This window comes from Varanus komodoensis, unplaced genomic scaffold (genome assembly GCF_004798865.1).
Source record: "Varanus komodoensis strain SLA01 unplaced genomic scaffold, ASM479886v1 scaffold114, whole genome shotgun sequence".
NCBI lineage: Eukaryota > Metazoa > Chordata > Lepidosauria > Squamata > Varanidae > Varanus > Varanus komodoensis.
This window is the reverse complement of record NW_025335328.1, coordinates 247844-268813: the sequence shown is the minus strand read 5'-3', so window position 1 is coordinate 268813 and position 20970 is coordinate 247844. Positions and strand designations below refer to the sequence as shown.

At 60.2% G+C, this 20970-nt stretch overlaps 1 protein-coding gene across 3 annotated transcripts; it reads right to left on the bottom strand.

The window, feature by feature from the left end:
• Positions 1-4740: 4740 nt before the first annotated feature.
• Positions 4741-20680, bottom strand: TRIM54 (tripartite motif containing 54). Of its 3 annotated transcripts, none has more exons than XM_044421097.1 (10): positions 20320-20680; positions 11371-11543; positions 10404-10575; positions 9832-9927; positions 9444-9677; positions 9323-9345; positions 8230-8354; positions 7191-7304; positions 5328-5378; positions 4741-5145 (listed from the first exon to the last, which is right to left on the bottom strand). In XM_044421097.1, the coding sequence occupies exons 1-10, from the start codon at positions 20485-20487 to the stop codon at positions 5132-5134; spliced, it is 1170 nt and encodes a 389-aa protein (XP_044277032.1). In that variant the 5' UTR covers positions 20488-20680; the 3' UTR covers positions 4741-5131. The 3 variants fall into 3 exon arrangements, with proteins under 3 accessions (XP_044277032.1, XP_044277033.1, XP_044277034.1); XM_044421098.1 differs by having other exon boundaries at positions 9323-9342; XM_044421099.1 differs by lacking the exon at positions 5328-5378.
• Between the last annotated feature and the right edge of the window lie 290 nt (positions 20681-20970).

Below are 20970 nucleotides of genomic sequence, written 5' to 3'. Positions count from 1 at the left end.
TAATCAGTTTCATCCAAGAGTGCTTGGAGTTGTCCCGCCACCACCCGCTCCAACACCTTGCCCAGAAACAGGATGTTGGCCACAGGTCTATAGTTAGTGGCCATCTCTGGATCCAGTGACGCTTTCTTCAGGACCGGTTGGACTACCGCCTCCTTTAAAGGGGCAGGCCCCCGACCCTCCCTCAGAGAAGTGTTAACCACTTCCAAGATCCAGGTCCCAATCCCGTGCTTGGCGTTGTTTATTAACCAAGACGGGCAAGGGTCCAGTAGGCAAGTGGTGGGACGTACTCGTCCAAGCACCTTGTCCACATCATCGGGCCGCAATAACTGAAATTCCTCCAATAATTCTGGACCAGACGGCAGCATTGGCATCTCCCCAGTAACCTCTGATTCATTAGTGGTGTCCAGCTCGTGACGAATCTAAGCGATTTTCTCCCTGAAATGCCTGGCAAAGTAGTCACAGCGGGCCTTTGAGGGTGGAACCGGATCTTCCTTAGGACCCGGGCGAACCAGGCCTTGCACCACTCAAAAAAGCTCCGCCGGACGGCATTGTGAGGAGGCAATGGAAGTGGAAAAAAACCTTCTTTTTTGCCACCCTCACCGCCACAGCATAGGCCTGATAGTGGGCTCTCAAGTGTGTTCGGTCAGATTCATCCCGTGATTTCCTCCACCTACGTTCTAGCCGTCTCCCAACCTGCTTCATCGCCCGCAATTCAGGTGTATACCAAGGGGAAGAGCGGGCTCTGCCCGGTGGGAGAGGACGCTTAGGAGCGATCGTGTCCACAGCCCTGGTCATCTCCCTGTTCCACAGTTCGACCAGAGCCTCAACAGGAGCACCAGTCTTGTCAGCCGGAAATTCCCCCAGGGCCTTCAGGAATTCATCCGGACCCATCTGGCTCCGGGGGCGGACCCACACAATCGGATCTGCACCCTTTCAGAGAGAGAGGTCGCTCTTGAGCACAAACCTCAACAGGAAGTGATCTGACCATGACAGGGGAGTCAAACATAAATTCCTCACCCTCAGACCACCCTCTTCCTGCCCCGTCAAGAAAATCAGGTCCAGAGTGTGTCCACGTTCATGGGTCGGGCCGGAGACATGTTGAGACAGCCCCATGGCCTCATGGAGGCCATGAAGTCCTGAGCTGCCCTGGTCAGACCAGTCTCGGCATGGAGATCCTGGGGGTCCTCAACACCAGGTCCGAGACGGTCTCCGTCAGCTCAGGCAGGGAGACTGTTGGGCAGAAGGGTGCACGGTACACCAACAGAATCCCCAATCTGTCTCTGTCGCCCAACACCAAGTAGAGGCACTCCAGCCCTGGTCTCGAAGGGACCGGAGGTCCCATGAGAGAGATGGAGGCTCGGTAAACCACAGCGACCCCCCTCCCCTCCCCTCTGGGCGTGAACGGTGCTGAACCAGATACCTGGGCGGGCACAGTTGAGAGAGGGCAACATCCCCCCCCCTCCTGCCCAGGTCTCCGTTATGCAAGCCAGGTCGGCCCCCTCATCCACAATCAAGTCATGGATGAGGGAAGATTTATTGTGGACCGACCTGGCATTGAGCAGCAGCACCGTCAGGCCCGAGGGGCGGTTGACAAGACTACCTGGCACCCTCTGGCTGGGGGCAAAACCAGAAGGAGGGATAGGTGTCAGCCATCTGTCCCTCCTTCTTCTACGCAGACACGTTAAGCCCACCGCTGTTACGTCCATTGTCCAAGACCACGCCAATGGCGGCACCCGCGCGCTCCCCAGGAAACATAAACGTCGACATGGCCAGGGACAACTCCATAAAAACAGATTAAAATAGAATAAAATTATAAAAGCAGTTAAAAACTCCCCCTTCCCTAACATTCAACGGCAGGCAGGCCAATTTCAACAAAAGCCCCTGGCCAGCCCAGCCCCCCTAACGGCTCCCGAATGGCACCCAAACGCCGCCGGCGCTTTGAGGCCGCAGGGCGCTCCCGAAGCCCCGCCCTGTCCCGCACGCCTCTCACCCATGCGGGGGGGCGGGGCCAACCGGAACCGGTCCTGCGTCCTGGCCGGTGGTACTGGCCTCCGTTGGCAGTGTGGCGCGGCAGTGTGCAGCCGGTGGCGCGCGAAGGTCCTTCCTCCCTGCAGCGCGGGGGAGCCGCGTGCAGCCGGTGGCGCCGTGGGGGAGCCGCGTGCAGCCGGTGGCGCGCGAAGGTCCTTCCTCCCTGCAGCGCGGGGGAGGTGTGCCCCGTCCGGCGCGCTGGTTCTCCCTCAATTATGATTGCTGTCTGAAAAACCTGCACTTTTAAACTCAATGCACCGAACAGAATAGGAGCAATGTACAGATCATGTTTCGGGCTCCTGTTCGCTCTCTGTCTGGAAGGGGCTTCTGCAAGGAGCCGGAAGCCCTGGAGGCAGGGGAGGACCGGCCGCAGCAGCTGCCCCTGTGCGTGAGGCGGGTGGGGCAGTGCCGAGACCTGCCCATCTGTGGGGCGGAGAGCAGGGAATCCGGCCTGGCGCAGCCAAGAGCTGCAGGGGCCGCCCCCCCCCCCCCGGGCAAGACGCAGCTCGGAAGCGCAGGCAGCCACGCTCTCTGGGGATGCTTGGCGCACTCCCTCCGATGGCCTGAAAGGGGCAGGCTACGCAGGCGGGTGTAATGCCCTTCACGGAAGGCCTGACGCACTCCCGAAGGTGGCCCATGCCCAGGCCACGGAACACGCCACTCAGCCCCCTTTCTGTCCACCCCAGGCTGCGGGGCAAAGGGACCTTCCCCAGCGGTGAAGCCCACTGGGACGGTCTGGCTGTCGGGGAGGTCTCTTCTGCAGACCCGGGCCTGCAGGTCCCCTTCAGACACAAGAGGCACAGGCAGATGGCCCCAAGCCACGGCCCGGCTGCTGGGGGAACTGGCGAGAGGAGCCCCACACTTCAGTCCCGTGCAGGGCCCAGTGGCAGTCACTGGCTGCTGCGGCATCCCAATGGGGCAGCTGCGTGTCACCGGCAGCTGAGAATGAGACCCCTTGGGAGGAGGGTGCGTCTCCCCGCCCCCCCCCCCAGCCCATTGCGCTGCTGCGGCTCTGCTCACACGCAGGGAAGCCGGGCATGACCCAGAGCATCCCTACGCATCCACCAGTCAAAGATAACTTATGTATGTACTTCCATTTCTATACGGTCCAACAGCTGAAGCTCTCCGAGGTTGCCCAGCCTTTTCTGGACTCAGGGGCACAACTGGGACTTTGAGGAAGGGCTGCGTGCCCCCCAGGAAGTGCCTGCCAGTGGGTCACACTTGGACCACGACTGCCGGACCACTGGGCCTTGCGTGGGCTGCCCCCATTCAGCAAAGCTGCCTGTTTCCAGCCTGCTGGGCAGACTGCCTGCCTCTCACACTCTCAAGGAACTCAAGGGGGCCGACATGGTTCTCCAGCTCCACTCGGTCTTATCCTCACAACAGCCACCTTGTAAGGCAGGCTGGGCAGAGACTGTGCCTGGCCCCGAGTCGCCCCGTTGGCTCCCTGGCTGAGCACGGACTGGAGCCCAGATCGCCAGAGTCCTGTCATGCTCTTGTCCACTAGCCCACGCTGGCTCCTATCCAGTTGGGAAGGTGAGAAGGGCTCGGCTGGATCCAGCTGATTTGCCCTGATCTGCAGGGGTCCCAGTGGGGCACGCTGGAAGAGAGCCGCTGGGCACAGGCAGGCAGCCTCTGATCCTGCAGCCAGGGCTGCGCCGTCAGCCGTGGAGAGCCTTCTGCTCTACAAGGCTGCCCAGAGTCGAGGCCAGTGAGGCGGGCTCCCCAAGAAGTCCTGCCTGCGACCTGCCCCCACTGTCTCCCCAGCCAGCTTTCTGGGGTGACCCCTTTGGGCTCTGGGGTTGTGGGAGTGAGGGGGAAACACCTCCGCGGCCACTCTCCCCGCACTAAGCAACCATCAAGTCTCTCCCGCGCGCCCTTTTCAGACTAAGCCGTCCTCGGGTGGGGTTGCTCCGACTCCCTGGTCATCACAGGTGTGCCCCCCGCCCTGCAATATCCAGCTCAGGGGCAGCAACCAAGACTTTCCGTGTGGTTGCACATCAGAGTCACGCACGGCAAGACGCCCTGGCAGGTGCATTTCCAGCAAGATGGGACTTTACAGCAAATGTTTCTTATAGACAAGAACGAACTTTTGCCGAAGTTCATTTGCTCTGGTGATTATACAGGTAAATCTTGTACTCAAACAGTCGTCCCTGTTTGCTGAGGACGATGCTCTTCAGTGTAACGGCCTCTTTGGGATCCTGTTGGCAGCTAAGGCCCACATCACGCCCCTGGAAGGAGAACCCTCGCCTCCTGCGGTGGCCGACTGGAATCGGCACGGGGCTTTCTACACTGGCGCGGGCGGTGCGCAACAGCCACTCCAGGCAGCCGCGAATTTCAGCCTCTGTCCCACTTTTGCTGAGGCCAGTCTGTGATTGCTCGAAAGCCGGTGCGTTTTACACAAAGCAATATAGGATGGAGATACAACCCAGAAATAAGCAGAAGGCTTGGGTGCCTCTGAGCGCCATGTCGGGACTGCTTTGCAGGGGCCCTGGGGGTGCCGATGGGACCCCGGCTCCCCAGGCAGTGCCCTGTGATGCTGCCCCAGAGCAGTGATTTTGGGAAGGAGCGGAAGATCACCCAGGCTGGGAAGCCTACAGAGCTTAAAGGTTCCCCCCCCCCATTGCTTTGTTCTTTCCAAATATTTTACCTCTCTAGACTTTCCGAAAACAACTTGTCTTCAATTCTAACAAAAAAGTCATGAGCCGAAGCTGCTAATCATTTCGAAATTCTGTTTTGTTTTGCGTCTTGCTCGACGGGGACCAAGTAGAACAAAAAGAGCAAACCCAGAATTGCACCGTGGGCAAGACCGGGCAGGAAGGCGGGCACCTCGCGGGGCGACCCGGAGGCCTCGGAGGAAGCTCTCGGTGGGGTCCTCCGCGCCGGCCGACCCGCTCCACGCGAACGGCCCCGAGGCTGCCCTCCGGCCGCGGCTGCACCGCGCGGCCCCCCAAGAAGCGCCTCGAGCGCAGAGCTGCGCGCGGTCAGTCCCGTCCGGGGCGGCGAAGCGAGGCGAGGCGAGGCGGCGGGAGAGGCGCGGTCTTCGTCCGGTGGCGGCGGCGGGGCGAGGGCGCGGCGTCCTCCGGCTGCCCCGGGCGCCTGCTCAGTGCGGAGCCGCTGCGGGAGGCAAGAGGCGCCGTCAGCCGGGCCGGGCTCCTGGGCGCAGCCGCGGGAGGGCCCCCGCCGCAGGCCCCGGGAAGGGCGCGCGAGCCCCGCGGCGCCGCCCGCCCGCCGACGCGCCGGGCCGCGCGCCCCGTGAGCAGGACCACGGCGAGCACGGCTGCTGCCCCGGGACTCACCGTGGGCGCCGCCGGCCGGCTTTGGCCTGATCCGCGGCGGGGCCTCTACATCTAAGGCGAGAAAGAGAAGCGTGAGGCTCACGCGGCCGCGGCGGCCCGAGCCCCGGGAGCCGAGCCCGGGGGGCGCAGGGCGAGGCCCGGCCCGGCTCGGCCCTTCCGCAGGGGCCCCGCCGCGAAGCCGGCCTGCCCGCGCAGCAGCGCCTCCGCAGGCCGAGGGGCCCGGGAGCGCTCCGGGAAGGGCGAGCGCCAGGGGCGGGAGGGCCGCCCGCGCGGGAGGCGCCCGAGCCCGCGGAAGCCGCGCCGCCGTCTCGCCAAGCGGGCCTGCGCCACAGCGCTCCCGGGGGAGCTGCGGGCGTGGGGCCCTTCAGGCCGGGGCAGCGGCTGCTCGTGGGTCGGAAGCCCAGCTTAGTCCAGGCGCCCAGGCGCCCCGGGGGCTGCGGGAGTGGCGTGCTCTGGGCGGGCGCGCCGGGCCGGGAGAAGAACGGCCGGCCGGGCGGCCCGCCAGGCCCGGCCTGCCCGCGGCAAACAGGAGGCCCGGCCAGGCCGCCTCGCCGCTGGACGGAGCGGGAAGCCTCGCCTTGATCCGAGCGGGAAAAGCGCAAGCGCCGGGCCGGCCCGTCTGGGCGCTGCTTCGTCGCGGCCGCGCCGGCTCCTCCCGAGGCTGCCCGGGCGGGGAGCGCTGCTTGCGCTCGGCGTCCTCTGCGTCAGGGGAGCCTTGCGGGCCGCGACCCACGAGGCCGTGCCCGGGAGTCATGCGTGGAGTCCGTGCGTACAGCTGCAGTTTTGGGGGCCGGGAACTCAGAAACGCACCTGCCCAGGTGGGAGGAACAGGCTGGGGGGGCCCAGGGGAGCCAACGAGGAGAGGCGGTTGCTGCCAGAGATGCCCAGGAGAGTTTCCTGTGGGCCAGGCACAGGTCCAAAGCCCCAGGAGCCCTGCCCGCTCCGCCCCGCTGCCTCCTTCTGGTTGCTCTGCTGCTCCTGCCTCCCCTACCCGCCCGGTGGCTGGGGAGAGGCAGCTGCCCTTGCAGGGGCCTGCTCTGGTGGCTCACGGAGGGGCTTCCAGCTTCGGCTGAGCCCGGGGGCTGCAGGCTGCCCACGCCTGAACTGGGGCGAAAATTCTCAGGCTTTCAGAAGAAGAGCAGCAGCGGCTGAGCGAGCGAGTGAGCGAGCGAGCGAGCGAGCGGGAACAGCAGTCCTAACCGGGGTTGCAGCCTTGGGGGAACATGGGGGTGGTCCTTGCCAGGAGAAATCAGCCCTGCTCAGTCTTGGGAACTGCCAAGCATTGGCCATCCTGCCAGGCGCAAGATGCTTGCAGTCAGCCATAAACCTGCAGGGCAGCAAGAGGGAAGGAGGGGAAGCGGGGGCAGCCGCCTAGTCCACAGCATGTGGGGGCCAAGGGCAGAGGGATCCCCGGAAGGTTCCAGGGCACCTGCGGAGGGGGTCCCCTCTGCCCTGGCGGGTCCAGGCACCTTTAGCGGCAGGACTACATCCCTGCATCTTGCCCGGGGGCTGCTGGGGAATATGGGTTTGCAACGCAGACTGCGTGGCACGCCACTGGGCTGCATCTGGTGGTCCACGCATGGCGTCGAAGCCACGGGGTCCGTGCGGCATTCCTCTCCATGCGGAGGTTGAAGCTGGGGGGAGCCAGCCATTCCCCAGCGCCCATCAGCGCCTCTCCCGGGCCTTCCATCTGCTACGAAATCATTTCTAAGCTGTATGGCCGACTGCAGGGCCGCGGGGGGCACAGAGAGGGGTTTACAGGATCCCATGGGAGCGGGTTCCTGGTCAACGTTGCTCTGTGTGGACAGCCGCCCGCAGGCCGTGCGCAGTGCCCCCTGCAGCCACCCCGCAGCCCTGACTCACCTTCTGTCCCCTCGGTGGTGCTCGGCCCCTCCAGGTGTTCCTCGTCGCCTGCTTCGCCGCCCCCCTCCGGGCTGAGTCCTTCCGGCTCCGTGTTCTCCCCAGCAGTGTCGGATGCTGCGGGGTGGGAGAGCGCATGAGGGAGGGGGGCCTTTCTGCTTGGGCCGCCCTAGACTCTCCCGCGTGCCCGTTCCACAGGGCGGCTCCAGCATCGGCACTCCCTGCCCCACATCGTTCTGTGCATCCAGATCAGCTCCTTCCTGGTCTAAATTCTCAGCTGAGTATTGAAAAAATCTATCTTCCTCGTCTTGAGAAGGCAGCTAAGGTGCTGTGCTCATTGGAGCCATGCAGGTGCTGCCCCCTTTCCTGGCGAGGAAGTGGCTGGGGCAGGATCAGCGCCCCACTTGTAGCGCCCTTCCTGGTTCACAAGACGGCCCCACGGCACACAGGAGGCCAAGGGTGGCTGCGGTGTGGCTCGGCATAAGAGCCCCGCCAGCCCGGCCTGCAAGTGGCCCACGAGGCCTGGCCTGCCCAGGCTCTGCCACCGCACTTGCCCCAGTGTGCTCCTCTTTACACTTGTGTAGGCTGAGCATCAGCTGCCCTTCATTTCCCGATCCGATCGTGAGGTTTGGCGCTTTCCGCATTTTGCTGGGAATCCCTTCCAGCCTGGGCAATTTGGGGTCACCTGTGAGCCTGACCCCTCCCTGCTCATTCCTAGTCCCTGGACCCTGGAAGCGCGCCCCCCCCCCCCCCCAGCGACAGGCTGGTTCCGAATCTGCGTGAATTAGACGGGGACCGAGGAGCTGCTCTGCGGTCAGCGAGGCAAGGCAGTCCACTCCCCGCCACCATCAGCTACCTTCTGCTGCCTAATGAGCTGCGAGGACCGTCCTTTCCGGCCAGGACGGCTCCGTTTCCTCGGGGGTCTTCGCTTGGCCTTCCGCAGGGCTGCTCGCTCGGAAGGTCCCAGCAGGGAAGACACACCTGGCGGCGCTCGCTCTCCCCCCCGCCCCCCGCTCAGCATCCTCTCGCCTGGCTGACCCACCTGGGTGGAATCCTATTGTCCTCAGCATTTCAGCCACGTGATCCACGTTCACAGAAAAGTGGTCCATGTTCTCATAGCCAGACTCCGGCCGGCTGCTCATGGACACCTTGGACATGTCTGTGATCCTGCAAGACACCCGCCCTGCCTTAGCACCAGCTCTCATCCCGCCAGGAGGGGGCGCACGGAGAGAAGAAGAGATGCCCAGGTCCTTCCAAAGTCGGGCGGGGGGGAGCGCTGGAGGATGCTCCTGCCCACCCCCCACAAGTCCAGCTCTCCAGAAGAGGAACTGCCAGTTTTCCTCTGCGTGGGGAAGGGGGCTCAGGTTTAAGAGGGCCCCACCCCAAGGACAGGAGATGCCCCCCACCGGCTCACGGCCTTCTCCTGGGGACGCTTTCCTGCTTTTACCTGCTTCGGAGGGCTGTGTGAGGCCCCAGGGATCCCAGGGGGGTGGAGAGGCGGCAGAGTGCCCCGAACCTTGATGGCTGACCAGACTCTGCCTCCGTCCTACAGTGTCATCGAGGGGAGACCACCTCTGAAAAGTGCTCAGAGCCCTCAGTGACCCCGGGGAGCACAGGCGGCCTCCTGGCCTGCTTCTGGGCAGGCCAAAGTGATGCCCCAGCCGTACAACCGAAGGGCACCTCGGAGGCCCCATCCGGGCCAAACGGCAACTTCTGCATCAGCAGGGGTAAACCAGCAGAGCGCTTCAGCCAAGAGCAGAAGCCGGTGTTGCTTCCTGGAGAGCCAGCGGGGGAGCCGAGGAAGGGCTCTGTGGGGCCCGGCCTCGGCTTCCAGAGGGCACGCGAGACCCGGCCAGGCGCACGAGGCGTCCCAGCTGCAGGACACAGTTCGCTCTGCACACGAGGGCTGGCAGCGGCCTCGGCAAAGAGGGTCCCCAGCCGCCTGCGCCCCCGCGAGCTCCGAGCCGGGCAGGGAAGCTGCTGTCGTCGGCAGAGCAGCCGGCTGGGCGGAAGCAGGAGGCGGCCGGCAGTCCTGGTGGCACCAGGGCACGGCGATGCGGGAAGGGTGCCCCCCGCCCAGCTGGCACCCAGCTAGGCCCAGGGGGCTGCTCCTCGCTGGCGCACTGGCTACTCACTTCTTGATCAGCTCCTTCGACTGCTGTGTGGGGTGGGGAGAGAGAGGGAGGGTTCAGCAGCACTGCTCCTGCCTGGCCCCCCAGCTCAGGCAGCAGCCCTCCCGGCCCCCCAGGCAGGCACCTGAAGGTAGACGGCCATCTGGGGCTCCTCCATGGACTGGATGGCGCTCTCCACCAGCTTGGAGGAGCTCTCGAGGTGGTCCCCGTACTGGCGAATGAGCCCCCGCACCAGCTGGACCTTCTCCTCCTGCTCGCGCCCGATCTCCTGCAGCAGCTCCTTCTTGCGCTCCTCCAGGATGCCATACAGCGAGTCGAAGCGCAGGCAGAGGTGCTGCTTCTGCCGCCGAGCGTTCTCCTGTGGGAGGGGGCACTCCTGAGCGCGGCCCACCCCCCAGGCCAGGGTGCCCCCCACCACGTGCTGCCTAGAGGCAGGAGGAGGGGTGGGGCTTGGAGGGAGCGGTGTCCCCCGGCCCGGGGCCCATGGGAGAGGCAGGCCCCCCGTCACCCACCTCGATGGTCTTGCAGATCTCTTCCATCTGGCTGATGATGGCCTGGGCCCGGTCGTTGCCGGCCACCAGCATGGCGATGCCGTCGCTCAGCTCCCCCTGCAGAGGCCGGAGGGGTCGGACACGGGGAGAGGGGTGTGCCTGGCCAAGCCGCCCCCCCCCAGCCCCAGCCTTCGGGGGCACCCACTCGGAGTGCTGGGCTGGCAGGCGGGAACACGGCAAGGGTAGGGAACCTGGGCTGAGCGCACCCCCCCCCCAGCAGGCGGGCTTGTCTGGAAGCGGCTGCGGGGGGAGCCAGAGGCCCTGGGATACAGCCGGGGGGTGGCTCCCCCACCCCAGTGCTACCCAGGCAGGCTGCTGCCCTTGGCAGGCCAAAGCCAGCCGCTGGGAGGCAGTCGGCCCTCTGCGGCGCCGGCTCTCGCCCGCCACGTCCCCCAGGGCCCCCGGCCCCACCCCGCACAAGCACCCTTGGCACCCGGCACAGGCGGGGGCCCCAGAACCCCCCTGCCCACTCGGGGGAGATCCAGCCCGGGCTGCCAGGGAGGGGGGGTGGGCTGTGAGGGGGCGCCCCATACCTTCTGGCGCTTGTAGACGCTGCTCAGGGGGGCGACGTCACAGTCCTTGTGAGCCCCGAAGACCTTGCACATGGAGCAGGTGGGCGTCTCGCAGGTCAGGCAGTAGATGTTGATCTTCTCGTCCTCGTGCTCCTCGCACAGCAGCTGCTGCTCCGCCTTGGCGTGGAGGGGCCTGGCGCAGAGCGGGCGCATGAAAGCCCCCCGCCAGCCCCACCCCGCCCCGCCCCGCCCCGGTTGTCCAGCCCTCCTGACAGCCTGGGAAGCGGCAGCGGCCGGGGCAGCCCAGGGCCCCCCCACGGCGGCCCCTGCGGCCCCTCACCCAGCGCAGAGCCCGGCAAGAAGCTCGGCTGGCTTTGGCTCAGAACATCAAGCTTCTATCCCTGTGTGTGGCACGTGTGAGCTCAGGATGGGGTAAGCCGGGAAATCTCGGGGAGGGAGGTGTCGGGGGCCATGCTTGGGAGAGCGGGGGGGGGCACGGTGGCCAGGGGGCAGCTCGTGCCAGGCCCCAAGCTTCACGGCGCCTTTGCTCGGGGGGCAAGCGCAGAACCGCCCTGGGGCTCCGCTGTGTGGACTCCTCCCTGGACAGCGCCGCCTTAACTGCCTTCAGGCGCGTTCGCAGGGCTGGAGGGGAGGCCACTGAGCACCACGAAGGGCATAAGAGCCGCAGCCGTTCCCCCTTTAAGGGTCCCCCGCAAAGAGCCCCTGCAGGAAGCGCTGCGGAGAGGCGCTCAAGCCAGGTGGGAACGGCCCTTTGGAGGCCCAGCAAGGCACGCGGGGGCGCTCCGTCCTGCCCCGTGGGCGAGGGGGCTCTGGCCCACCTAAGCATGCAGCTGGGAGGCAGGAGAAGGCCTGGCTCCAGCTCCAGCAGGAGGACCCGCCGGGATGCGCGCAGAGAGGGCCTGCAGGTCAGCCGTGGTACTGCCGGTGTGGGCCTGTCTGCCCGCCCCCCCGCCCCCCCCCACAGTACCGAGAGGACTCCTGCTTGTAGATGTCGATGATGTTCTCCACCAGCAGGTTGCGCTGCAGCCCGTACACGCCGTGCCGATCCAGCACCACCTCGTGCCGGCAGGACGGGCACCGGAACCGGCCGCTGGAGGACACCGAGCTTGACCCGCGGGATTGCCAGAGCGGGTTGGAGGCCTGGTGGTCGGAGGCACAGGGTTGGTCTCTGCCTGGCGGCCGGGGTTCAGGCGGCGCAGCCCGTGTCCCGCCCTGCCAAGGGGGCTCTGCTCTGAAGGGGGCACTGGAAGGCGCCTGGCGTGGGGGCCCTCGAGAAGTGCGATGCCCCGAGGCCCTGACGACAGGCGGCCCTCCGACTTCCCTGCTCCTGGCACAAAGGGCTTGGCCAGAAGCGGCCTCCCCAGCAGTGCCCAGATGTGCTGGGCTGCCACTGCGGCCTGTGCCATGGGTCGCCCTGGCTGGAGCCGCGGGGAGCAGAAAGCCCAGGGAACCGAAGGCCCGGGGGCAGGAAGCCGCACTGCAGAGGCTGAGCAGGCTGCCCAGCCCCACGCACCTGGCGAGGCCGGTTGTGGTCCCAGTGCCATGAAGCCCCCAGCCGTGGACACGCTGGAGGGTCTCTACCCTCTCCTCTGAGCAGACCTCTTGAGCCCAGGGGGCAGCTGCCCTTCCCGGAAAACACACCCAGATTCTACCTTGTGCTGCTCTCGCCCTTTTTCCCACACAAAGCACAAACCCCGTCTGGACGGGACACGTGTGAGCGAGAGGGGGTCCCGGCCAGATTCAGTGGGGCTCCACCCTCCCAACCGAGCCCCCATCTGGCGGGTGCCCCAGTCTCCCCCCAGGGAAGAATACGAGTTTGCCCAGTGGCCAAGCAACCAGGCCCAGTTGCTCGGTGCTCTGTCAGCACCACAGGAGGGTTAACCGCATAAAATACAACAAGGCCCGGAACGGCGCAGAGAAGCCCGCAGGCAGGCATGTGGCGCCAGGTGCCGTAAAAAGAAGATGGAGGTAAGCAGGTATAAAAGAAACCGAATGTCCCTTTTGCGGCGCATGAGGATTGGCCAGAGGGGCTCATGCGATTGCTGGCCTGCGCCTGCAGCACGGAGTCGTGTGCGCATGCGTGGGCAGTGCCTTGCTGGTGCTGCTGGTCTCTCGCGGTCGTCAGACCCAGACGTGGACAAGGGGGCCTCCCTTTTCGGTCCTGGGCACCGGTGACAATTGCTGATGGTGCCAGAGGCAGGGCCAGTCCCTGCAGGAGGCCAGGCCCAGCTCTGTGAAGGCACTTGCTCCTAGCGAGCGTCACCTGGCACCCCACAGAGTGTTTTCCCTGTGACCTGGGCGGGCATTCCCTCCTTTCTTTCAAGCTTCCAATGACTGACGCACCACAATCAACCAGTCTGTCTATTCTGCCCTTCGCCAGTGATGCTGCTCTGGGGACGGTATGCCGCTCAGACCCACACACCCCGCACAGACTTGCTTTCACGAGGATGTCCCCTCCACATGGCTGAGGAGGCTGGAGCCCACATGCCTTTGCGTAGAAGAAAGGCACCCCAGCCGCCCTCGGGCAAGATGCCCAGGAGTGGCTCTGGCGGTCTGCAGAGCACACCCTGGCCGGAAGGTGGCCTGCGTGGCGCTCGCTTGGCACCCGAGGCACCGGCCTCCACATGACGCTCAGCCTGGGAAGCAGGATGGGTGCTGGTGGCGCGGAGCCTCGCACCCTGCCCTGGCCTTTCCGCTGCTCGCACATGCGGCCCGTTCCCACGCCTGGGTCCCCTCGGAGGCGCAGCACCTGATGCCACCGTGAGCCGCAGACCACACAAGAGCGGTTTTGCAGCAACAGGTGCCTCAGATTGTCCGCACTGCGATCGGAAGGCACACACTTGGGCTCAGCCGGACGCTGCCAAAGGGCCTTTCCTTAGTTTGGTGGCGGATCTGAAGACGCCCCTGCCCAGAGGGAGCTCGCCAGCGGAGTGCCATGGGGCTGGGCCCTAGGCTGGCATGGACAGCGGTCTCCCTGCTCTTTGCGGCGGTTTACTAATGTAGCTTCCCCACTGGATAATCCACAATACTGTGATACTCTCACCTGCAATGCTCTTAACCTAGCCAGACAGGAAAAAATAAGGCATTTCCAGGCTATTTCCCTTGGTCTTTTCCTAATATTTATTACATTCTTTTCTGCCTTGTAGCCAAGACGACTGAGCTCCTCTACAGTTTGGGCACCCAGAACAGACATTCAAGCTTTGTGTCCCAGGCTGAGCTGTTACACATGCAAAGGTGAAGGTAGCCTTGTTAGGTTTTATGAACTCCCGTAGCGCTTCCAACAGCCTTCCCAATCTGAGGTGCTCAGTTCCTACTTCACCTCAGTCTTCTTTCCCAAGGAAATCTACAACCAAGTGGAAGTACAAGCTGGAGGTGAGAGACGGCAGCCCAAGATTGGCAGACAAATGGCCAAGGAATTCCTAGGTGGAATGAACATGTTTAAATCTTCAGGGACTGATTCATTTCATCCTGGAGTCATAAGAGAGCTGGTGGAGGAACTCTCAGAACCACTGGCTATTATCTTCGATAATCTTGCAAAACAGGAAAAGTGCCAGACGACTGGAGAAGGGCGAGGGTTGCCCCCATCTTCAAAACAAAAAAAGGGGAAAAAGAGGAACCTGGGAACTATATTTTATTATAGAAATAAATTCTATTGTAGAAAAGAATAATAGTAACAGTAAGTTCCTAGGCATACTTGTCAGTTTGCCTCACTAAACTCAGTGATACTTTTGGCTTTTTGACATCTATGGCCTGCCTGCCTGCCTTCCTTAAATGTAGAATCACTCTGTAAAAGTTATTTCATGATTCAATGACTTCTTGACAAATTATTTATTAAACTTATATAAAAACCACCTATTGACATTATGCTCAATTATATATGAGCTTCCAAACTCGTACAATAATACAGACTAAATATATATAATCTTATTTTTATGAGGAACTCTATGTGTCTTTGCTCTTTGTTGCATATTTTGACTATTATTGCATTATTCGTATACATGCTGCCCAGTTCTATGCGTACTTGTTTAAGGTGAGTCCTATTGATTACTGTGGACTCATTCTCAAGGAAATATGCATAGGGTTACAGCTGTGGTTAGCCTTTCTTTCTCAGTTACGTAGCAAATTTGTACCTTATTTTTAATCAGCTAATTTACTAGGGAGTTTAACAGTACCACAAACCCTTACAACTCAGCAGACCTCAGCTACCTGGCTGGTGGAACAAGCTAGCTTTGTGGTCCTAGGGCCCCTAGCTGTTGGAGCCAAATGATTTTTCCTAGCAGGGTGTGAGGAAGCAAACTTCCTGGTCAATGAATGGAGCTCAGTTGTCAAGATGATTGTTTGGGACTTCTGTGTTATCATTTTGTCTTATTTGTGTCCCTTGTTTCTTAAACTATTCACCTGCTTATTTTAAATGGTTAATATTTTTATGTGTAACGTATTTTTCTTTTAATAATATAAGACTCCATACTGATATTCAGAGACACCTGAATTTTCTGTTTTAGTTGCTTGTGGTTTAATAAGTATATTTAAATAGTTCTTAGATATCACTGTTGGCAGACAAAGGTGACGCATCTTGGCTTAACAAGTATAGAAAGAATTGCTTAATCGTTCTAGAAGATTAATTTTCACTGGGTTGAGAAAGTACCTTACATTCCAAGGTGGTGGGTTTTTTGTTTTTTCTTTTGCCCAAGTCTTGGGAATTAAGAGTAAGTAACAGTCCAGAGAATGTGATCAGCTTTAAAAGCTTTAAGTGCAACCCATCTTGAATGACCTCATTAATATGTATTGAGTCATTCTTAATGAAATCTTAACTTCTCTCATTTGAGATACCATGAAAGTTTTATTTTTTATTTTTAGGGAGCTGTTCTTCAGCACAGATGTGACTTGGTTCTCAGTAGTGAAGAAAAGTCTGTTGAATAGAATTTAGTATTAAGACTTTATGGTTATCTTTTTTAAAATCTTCGCCTAAAAGGATATGCCAGTGTGGCGTAGTGGTTGAGAGCGTGGGACTGGGACTCAGGCGATCCGGGTTCGAGTCCCCGCTCAGCCATGGAGCCAGCTGGGTGACTCTGGGCCAGTCACAGACTCTCAGCCCAACCCACCTCACAGGGTTGTTGTTGTGGGGATAAGATGGAGGAGGAGAATGACGTAAGCTGCCTTGAGCCCTTTGTAGGAAAAAGGCAGGATATACATCGAAAAATAAATAAATAAACAAACTGCAGACCAGTTAGTCTGACATCAATCCCTGGAAAAATGCTGGAGCCAATTATTAAAAAGTTCATCTGAAAGCAACTTGAAGAAAGTGCAAGCCAGCATGGAATTATCAAAAACAAATCCTGTCAGACTAATCTAATCTCATTTTTTGACTGGGTAACTTTCCAAATGGACAGAGGGAACATGATCCATGAACATGACCAGGAGTCCTCAAACTTTTCACCAGGGGGCCAGCTGAGAGGTGCTGGTGCGGGGCACGGGCCAGAAGGGTGGTGCCAGGGAGCAGGGTGCGCGGGTTGGCGTGGGGCCAGGCATGTGGGAAGGGGAGGCAAGGCAAGGCAGGGGCAGGCACAGCACGTTGAAAACCACTCAGGCGGGCCGGATAAATGGCCTTGGCGGGTCAGACCTGTAGTTTGAGGACACATGACCTAGACTTTAGCAAAGCTTTTCACATAGCTCCAAGCTCACACCGACTGCCCCAGTGACTCCATCCAGCCACCTCATCCTCTGCCATCCCTTCCTCTTTTGCCCTCAATCGTTCCCAGCATTAGGCTCTTCTTCAGGAAGTCCTTCCGTCTCATGAGGTGGCCAAAGTATTTGAGTGTCAAACTACTAGATGGATCAAAAATTGGCTGATGAATCGGACACCAAGAGTGCTCATCAATGGCACCTTCTCAAATTGGATGGAGGTAACGCGTGGGGTGCCACCGGTTCAGTCCTGGGCCCAGTGCTCTTCAACATCTCTATTAAAGATTTGGATGATGAAATACAAGGAAAGATAATTGAATTTGAAGATGACCAAAAGCTGGGTGGAATAACAAATAGCCCAGAACTTCCAGCCACCAGTTCCGGGACCGGTGCTGGTCCGTGGGAGATTTCCCGCTGCTTTGTGGGGGCCACATTCTGCTCGACGCAGACTGGCGCAGGGGCTGGCTGTGCTCCACCGCCTCTTCCTTGGCTGGCTTCATGGGAGGTGCCGTGGTGCAGGGAGGGGAAGCGCAGCTCAAGGGGAGCCGGCTGGAAGCCACACTCCGCCAATTTCAGCATTTCGTTGTCTTGTTGCTCAGTTTCTAGTTGTTTTGGATAATTTTCTTTTTTTCCTTTTCCTCCTTTTTTCTGGTATTGGGTTTTGAAACTAATACATAGAATACTGTATTATGTATATGGTGCTTTTTGTTTTTGCCTCGGCTGTCCCTGAGGTGGTGTTCCTGGTTTTGCTGGTTCCCAGCTGTGAAAAAGTTGAAAACAACTGCCCTAGAAGACAGAATGCAGATGCAGGCGATCTTGATCAACTTGAACGCTGGGCTGAGCAACAGAGTGAGATTCAATAGGGACAAGTGCCAAGTCCTCCACCCAGGAAAGAGAAACCAAATGCATGGATACAGGATGGGGAATACGTGGCTCAACAGAACTGAAAAAGAAAAGGATCTCAGAGTTATTCTGGACAATGAGCCAACAATGCGATGCAGCTGCCAAAAGGACAAATGTTATTTTGGGATTCATCAACAGAAGTATGACTTCCAAATCATGAGAACTTGTAGTTCCTCTACACTCTTCACTAGTCAGACCTCACCTGGAATACTGCGTCCAGTTCTGGGCACCAAGATTTAAGAAAGATGCAGAAAGATTAGAAAGGGTCCAGCAGAGGGCAACAAAAATGATGCAGGGTTTGGAAACACTGCCAAGTCCTCCACTTAGGAAAAAGAAACCAAATGCTTCGATACTAGATGAGGAATACGTGGCTCAACAGAACTGAAAAGGAAAAAGACCTCAGAGTAATTGTGTACAGCAGGCTAAACATGAGCCATCAATGTGATGCAGCTGCAAAAAGGGCAAATGCTATTTTGGGAGGCATCAACAGAAGTATGACTTCCAAGTCACGAGATGGAGCAGTTCCCCTCACCTGGAATACTGTGTCCAGTTCTGGGCACCAAGGTTTAAGAAAGATGCAGAAAGATTAGAAAGGGTCCAGAGGAGGACAGAAAAATTGATCCAGGGTTTGGAAACAGTGCCCTTTGAGGAGAGACTGGGAGAACTGGGCATGTTCAGCCTTGAGAAGAGAAAAGACTGAGGGGGGACATGAGATCCCTCTAGAAGGACCTCAAAGGCTGTCACAAAGAGGAAGGTCAAGAAGCCACCTAGGAAGCTCTCTGTAATTATAGCCAGTGAACGCCACCCTTGGTTGCATAGCCAGAAGCGTGGCTTCTAGTTAGAGAGAGGTATTACTACTGCTACTCTGTATGACTCTGGTGTGCCTGCAACTAGAGTGTTGTGTTTAGTTCTGAGCTCCACATTACAGGAAGGATATAGCCAGGTTAGAGTCAGTGCAGCGAAGGGCCACAAGGTTGGTGGCCGGTTTGCAGGGGATGCCGTATGAGGCGAGACTGAGGGAACTGGGTCTCTTCAGCCTGGAGGAGAGGAGACTCAGAGGGATCTGTTGGCGACATACAGGTATGTGAGGGGATGTCACACGGAGGTGGGGAGAGACCTGTTCTCCCCTCAGAGGAAGGCAGAACGCGCTCCAACGGAGCAAAGCTCAGGGAGCCAAGGTTCAATCTGGATGCCAGGAAGCACTTCCTGACAGTCAGGACACCGAGGGTGTGGAATGGGCTTCCCCGGGAGGTGGTTGAGGCCCCATCGGTGAGGGTGATCAAGGACAGGCTGGACATGCCCATGGTGGGCATGTTGGGAATGGAGTCAGTTGGACCCGGAAGGCCCCATCTGACTTGTCCTGTTTCTGTAAATAAAAGAAATAAATCTCTTCTTGCTGATGCCAGAGCGCAGGACATGGAGTAACCAGTTCAAGTTGCAGCAACCCAGCTTCAGGCTGGACATTAGGAAAAGCTTCCTCACTGTCAGAGCAATATGACAGTGGGACCAGCTGCCGGGAGAGGTGGGGGGCTCTCCCACACTGGGGGCATTCAGAAAGAGGCTGGGCAGCCATCTCAGTGGGATGGTGTGACTTGGTGTCCTGCAAGAGCAGGGGGGTGGACTCGATAGCCTTCATGGCCCCTTCAACTCTACTATTCCCTGATTCTGTGTTATCCTCTCCTTGATTGGGTGGACAATAATGCACTCTGCTCCTTTTATTCCTTTTCCCATGTATATTAATCCAGAGAAATTCAATGGGATTACTGGTCTCTTCTTCCTGTATTTCTTCAGATATGTACTTTAATATAGAGTGCAACGCTGGCTCCTTTTCTCTTTCTACTGCCCCCCTTTTTTGAAACCGGTCATATCCTGCAATTTTGGAATGCCGTCCAGGGAACTCATCCCACCCAGTTTCAGCTGTGCCTGTCAGGTCCTATTTGCACTCATGCACTAAGAGTCCACGTTCGTGCTGCTTGTTCCCCATGCTTTGGGCATTGGTGTACAGACATCTGAGACCGCGTGGGCTTCCTTGTCTATAACTCACTTTCCTTGTTGGAATTGTTGGTAGTTGTGCCCTCATGCACACACAACAGGCGGAGATCCACTGATCGGTTCAAGTCCCGCCCTCTGGAGCAGCCGATAAGACATTTCGACATTGTCCAATAGCCAAAGCTGTCTGGACGGTTTACAGAGATTAAGAGCCTTTAAAATGCCATATTGGATGCCACGCAAAGAACTGCCTGCATACAGGCAGGCACCCGGAACCTCGTCAAGAACCGGGTGTCCAGCAGCAGCTGGGCTCGGACCCGACGGCCCTCACGGCCCCTTCCAACTCTGCCGTTCTGATTCTACGGTCACCTGCTGCCAAGCACCTGGGAAGCGAGGCCCTCTTGGCCGTGTGCCAGAAAGATCAAACAGCTGGTGCCGAGCAGGACCCGGTGGGGAAGGATCTGCCTTGGGAGAACATCCGAGCCCTGGAGCTGGATCCGGCCCACACCCACCACTCCTTTCCACAGTGGCCTACGAGCTGCCCATAGCGCCCATAGGAAGCCCACAGGCAAGCCCCGTGTGCCGCAGCAGCCACCTTCCCCAGCAGGCGCCGCGCAGGGGCAAACCGTGGAGCCCGCAGGACTAGCAGCCACTGGGGGACTGCTGTGATCGCGCCTGCCAGGCCGGCCGGATCGCTGCCCGACGTGACATCGCAGGGCTCACGAGGGCAGCCCCCTCCCTGTGCCCCCTCCCTCCCTCCCTCCCTTCCTTCCTTCCAAGAGGCAGCTGGAGGGAAGGGCTTTCTGTGTGGTGGCTCTTTAAAAAACGCTCTCACTCTCCTGGGCTGTCCCCTTTCCTGGGGGCAGGATGGGGGGCAGAAATGGGGATCACCGAGGACTGCCTGGAGCAAGAGCGAGGCGGCTGCCCTGCCTGGCGCCCTGGGGGGCTCCGAGCAGAGCACGTGAATCACAGCACCAGGCAGCCCAGGGCCGCCCCTCTCAAATCCACCCTCACGTCACCCCTCCCCACCCCAGCCCTCCCCAGGAATAACAAGGCACAGCATCCCTCAGGAATTCCCCCACTCCGGCTGGCTCCCTTCTGGCATTTCCCGGCTGGCATGATGTGGGCCGGGAGGCAGGCAGGCAGGCAGGCAGGCAGGCCGGGGGCTCACCAGCCTCCTCTTCTCAGCGCTTCGATTTCTTTCGCTTTGCCTCCCCCGTGTGCGCGGCCGTGTGAGCGGAGCGTGATGCGTCCCCCTCCGGATGCCACGCACCCAGAGCCCCTTCCGAGGGTTGTTGGCCAGGACCCGTGGGGTGGCTGAGCCCCGGCCCGCCCCGCTCACCTGGAAGATGTCGTTGGCACACTTGCGGCACAGGTTGTGCTGGCAAGGCAGGATCACGACCGGCTTGGTGAACATCTCCAGGCAGATGGGGCAGATCAGCTGCTTCTCCAGGCTGTCCATGCTCTGCGAGGTCCCGAGCATCGGCTTGAAGCCCACGGCAAAGTTCATCCCCGCGGCCCCTGCGCTGCTCCCCCAGGCACTCCGGCAGGCTCTCTGGACGACTGCTCTGGGCCCACCGCCTCCCCTCGCCCTGGCTTTGCGCCTCGCCCTGCCTGCAAGCCCAGGGGTCTGCCCGGCCCTCTCCTGAAGCGCCCCCTGCCCACAGCCTTCCCTCTGCCCTCTGCGCCACTTGCCCCACACCGAACACTGAGGCCACTTCGGACCACCAGCCCCCATCCTGAGCCCACGCGGCTATTTTTGGGCATCACGTGACCCCCCTGGAATGCCAGCTGCCATTTTTGTCCTATCAGTGGGGCACGGAGGCAGCAGCTGTCCACGCCATCAGGCGACGCTGAGTCACCCTTCCCCAAGCGGCCGACGGCACTCGGCAGTGGCGCCCCCAGAGGGGCGGGCTGGCTGGCTGGCTGGCGCAGGCCTCGGGGCAGGGAAGGGGCTCCCGTGAGGGGCGAACCGGAGGGCAGCTGCGGGAGG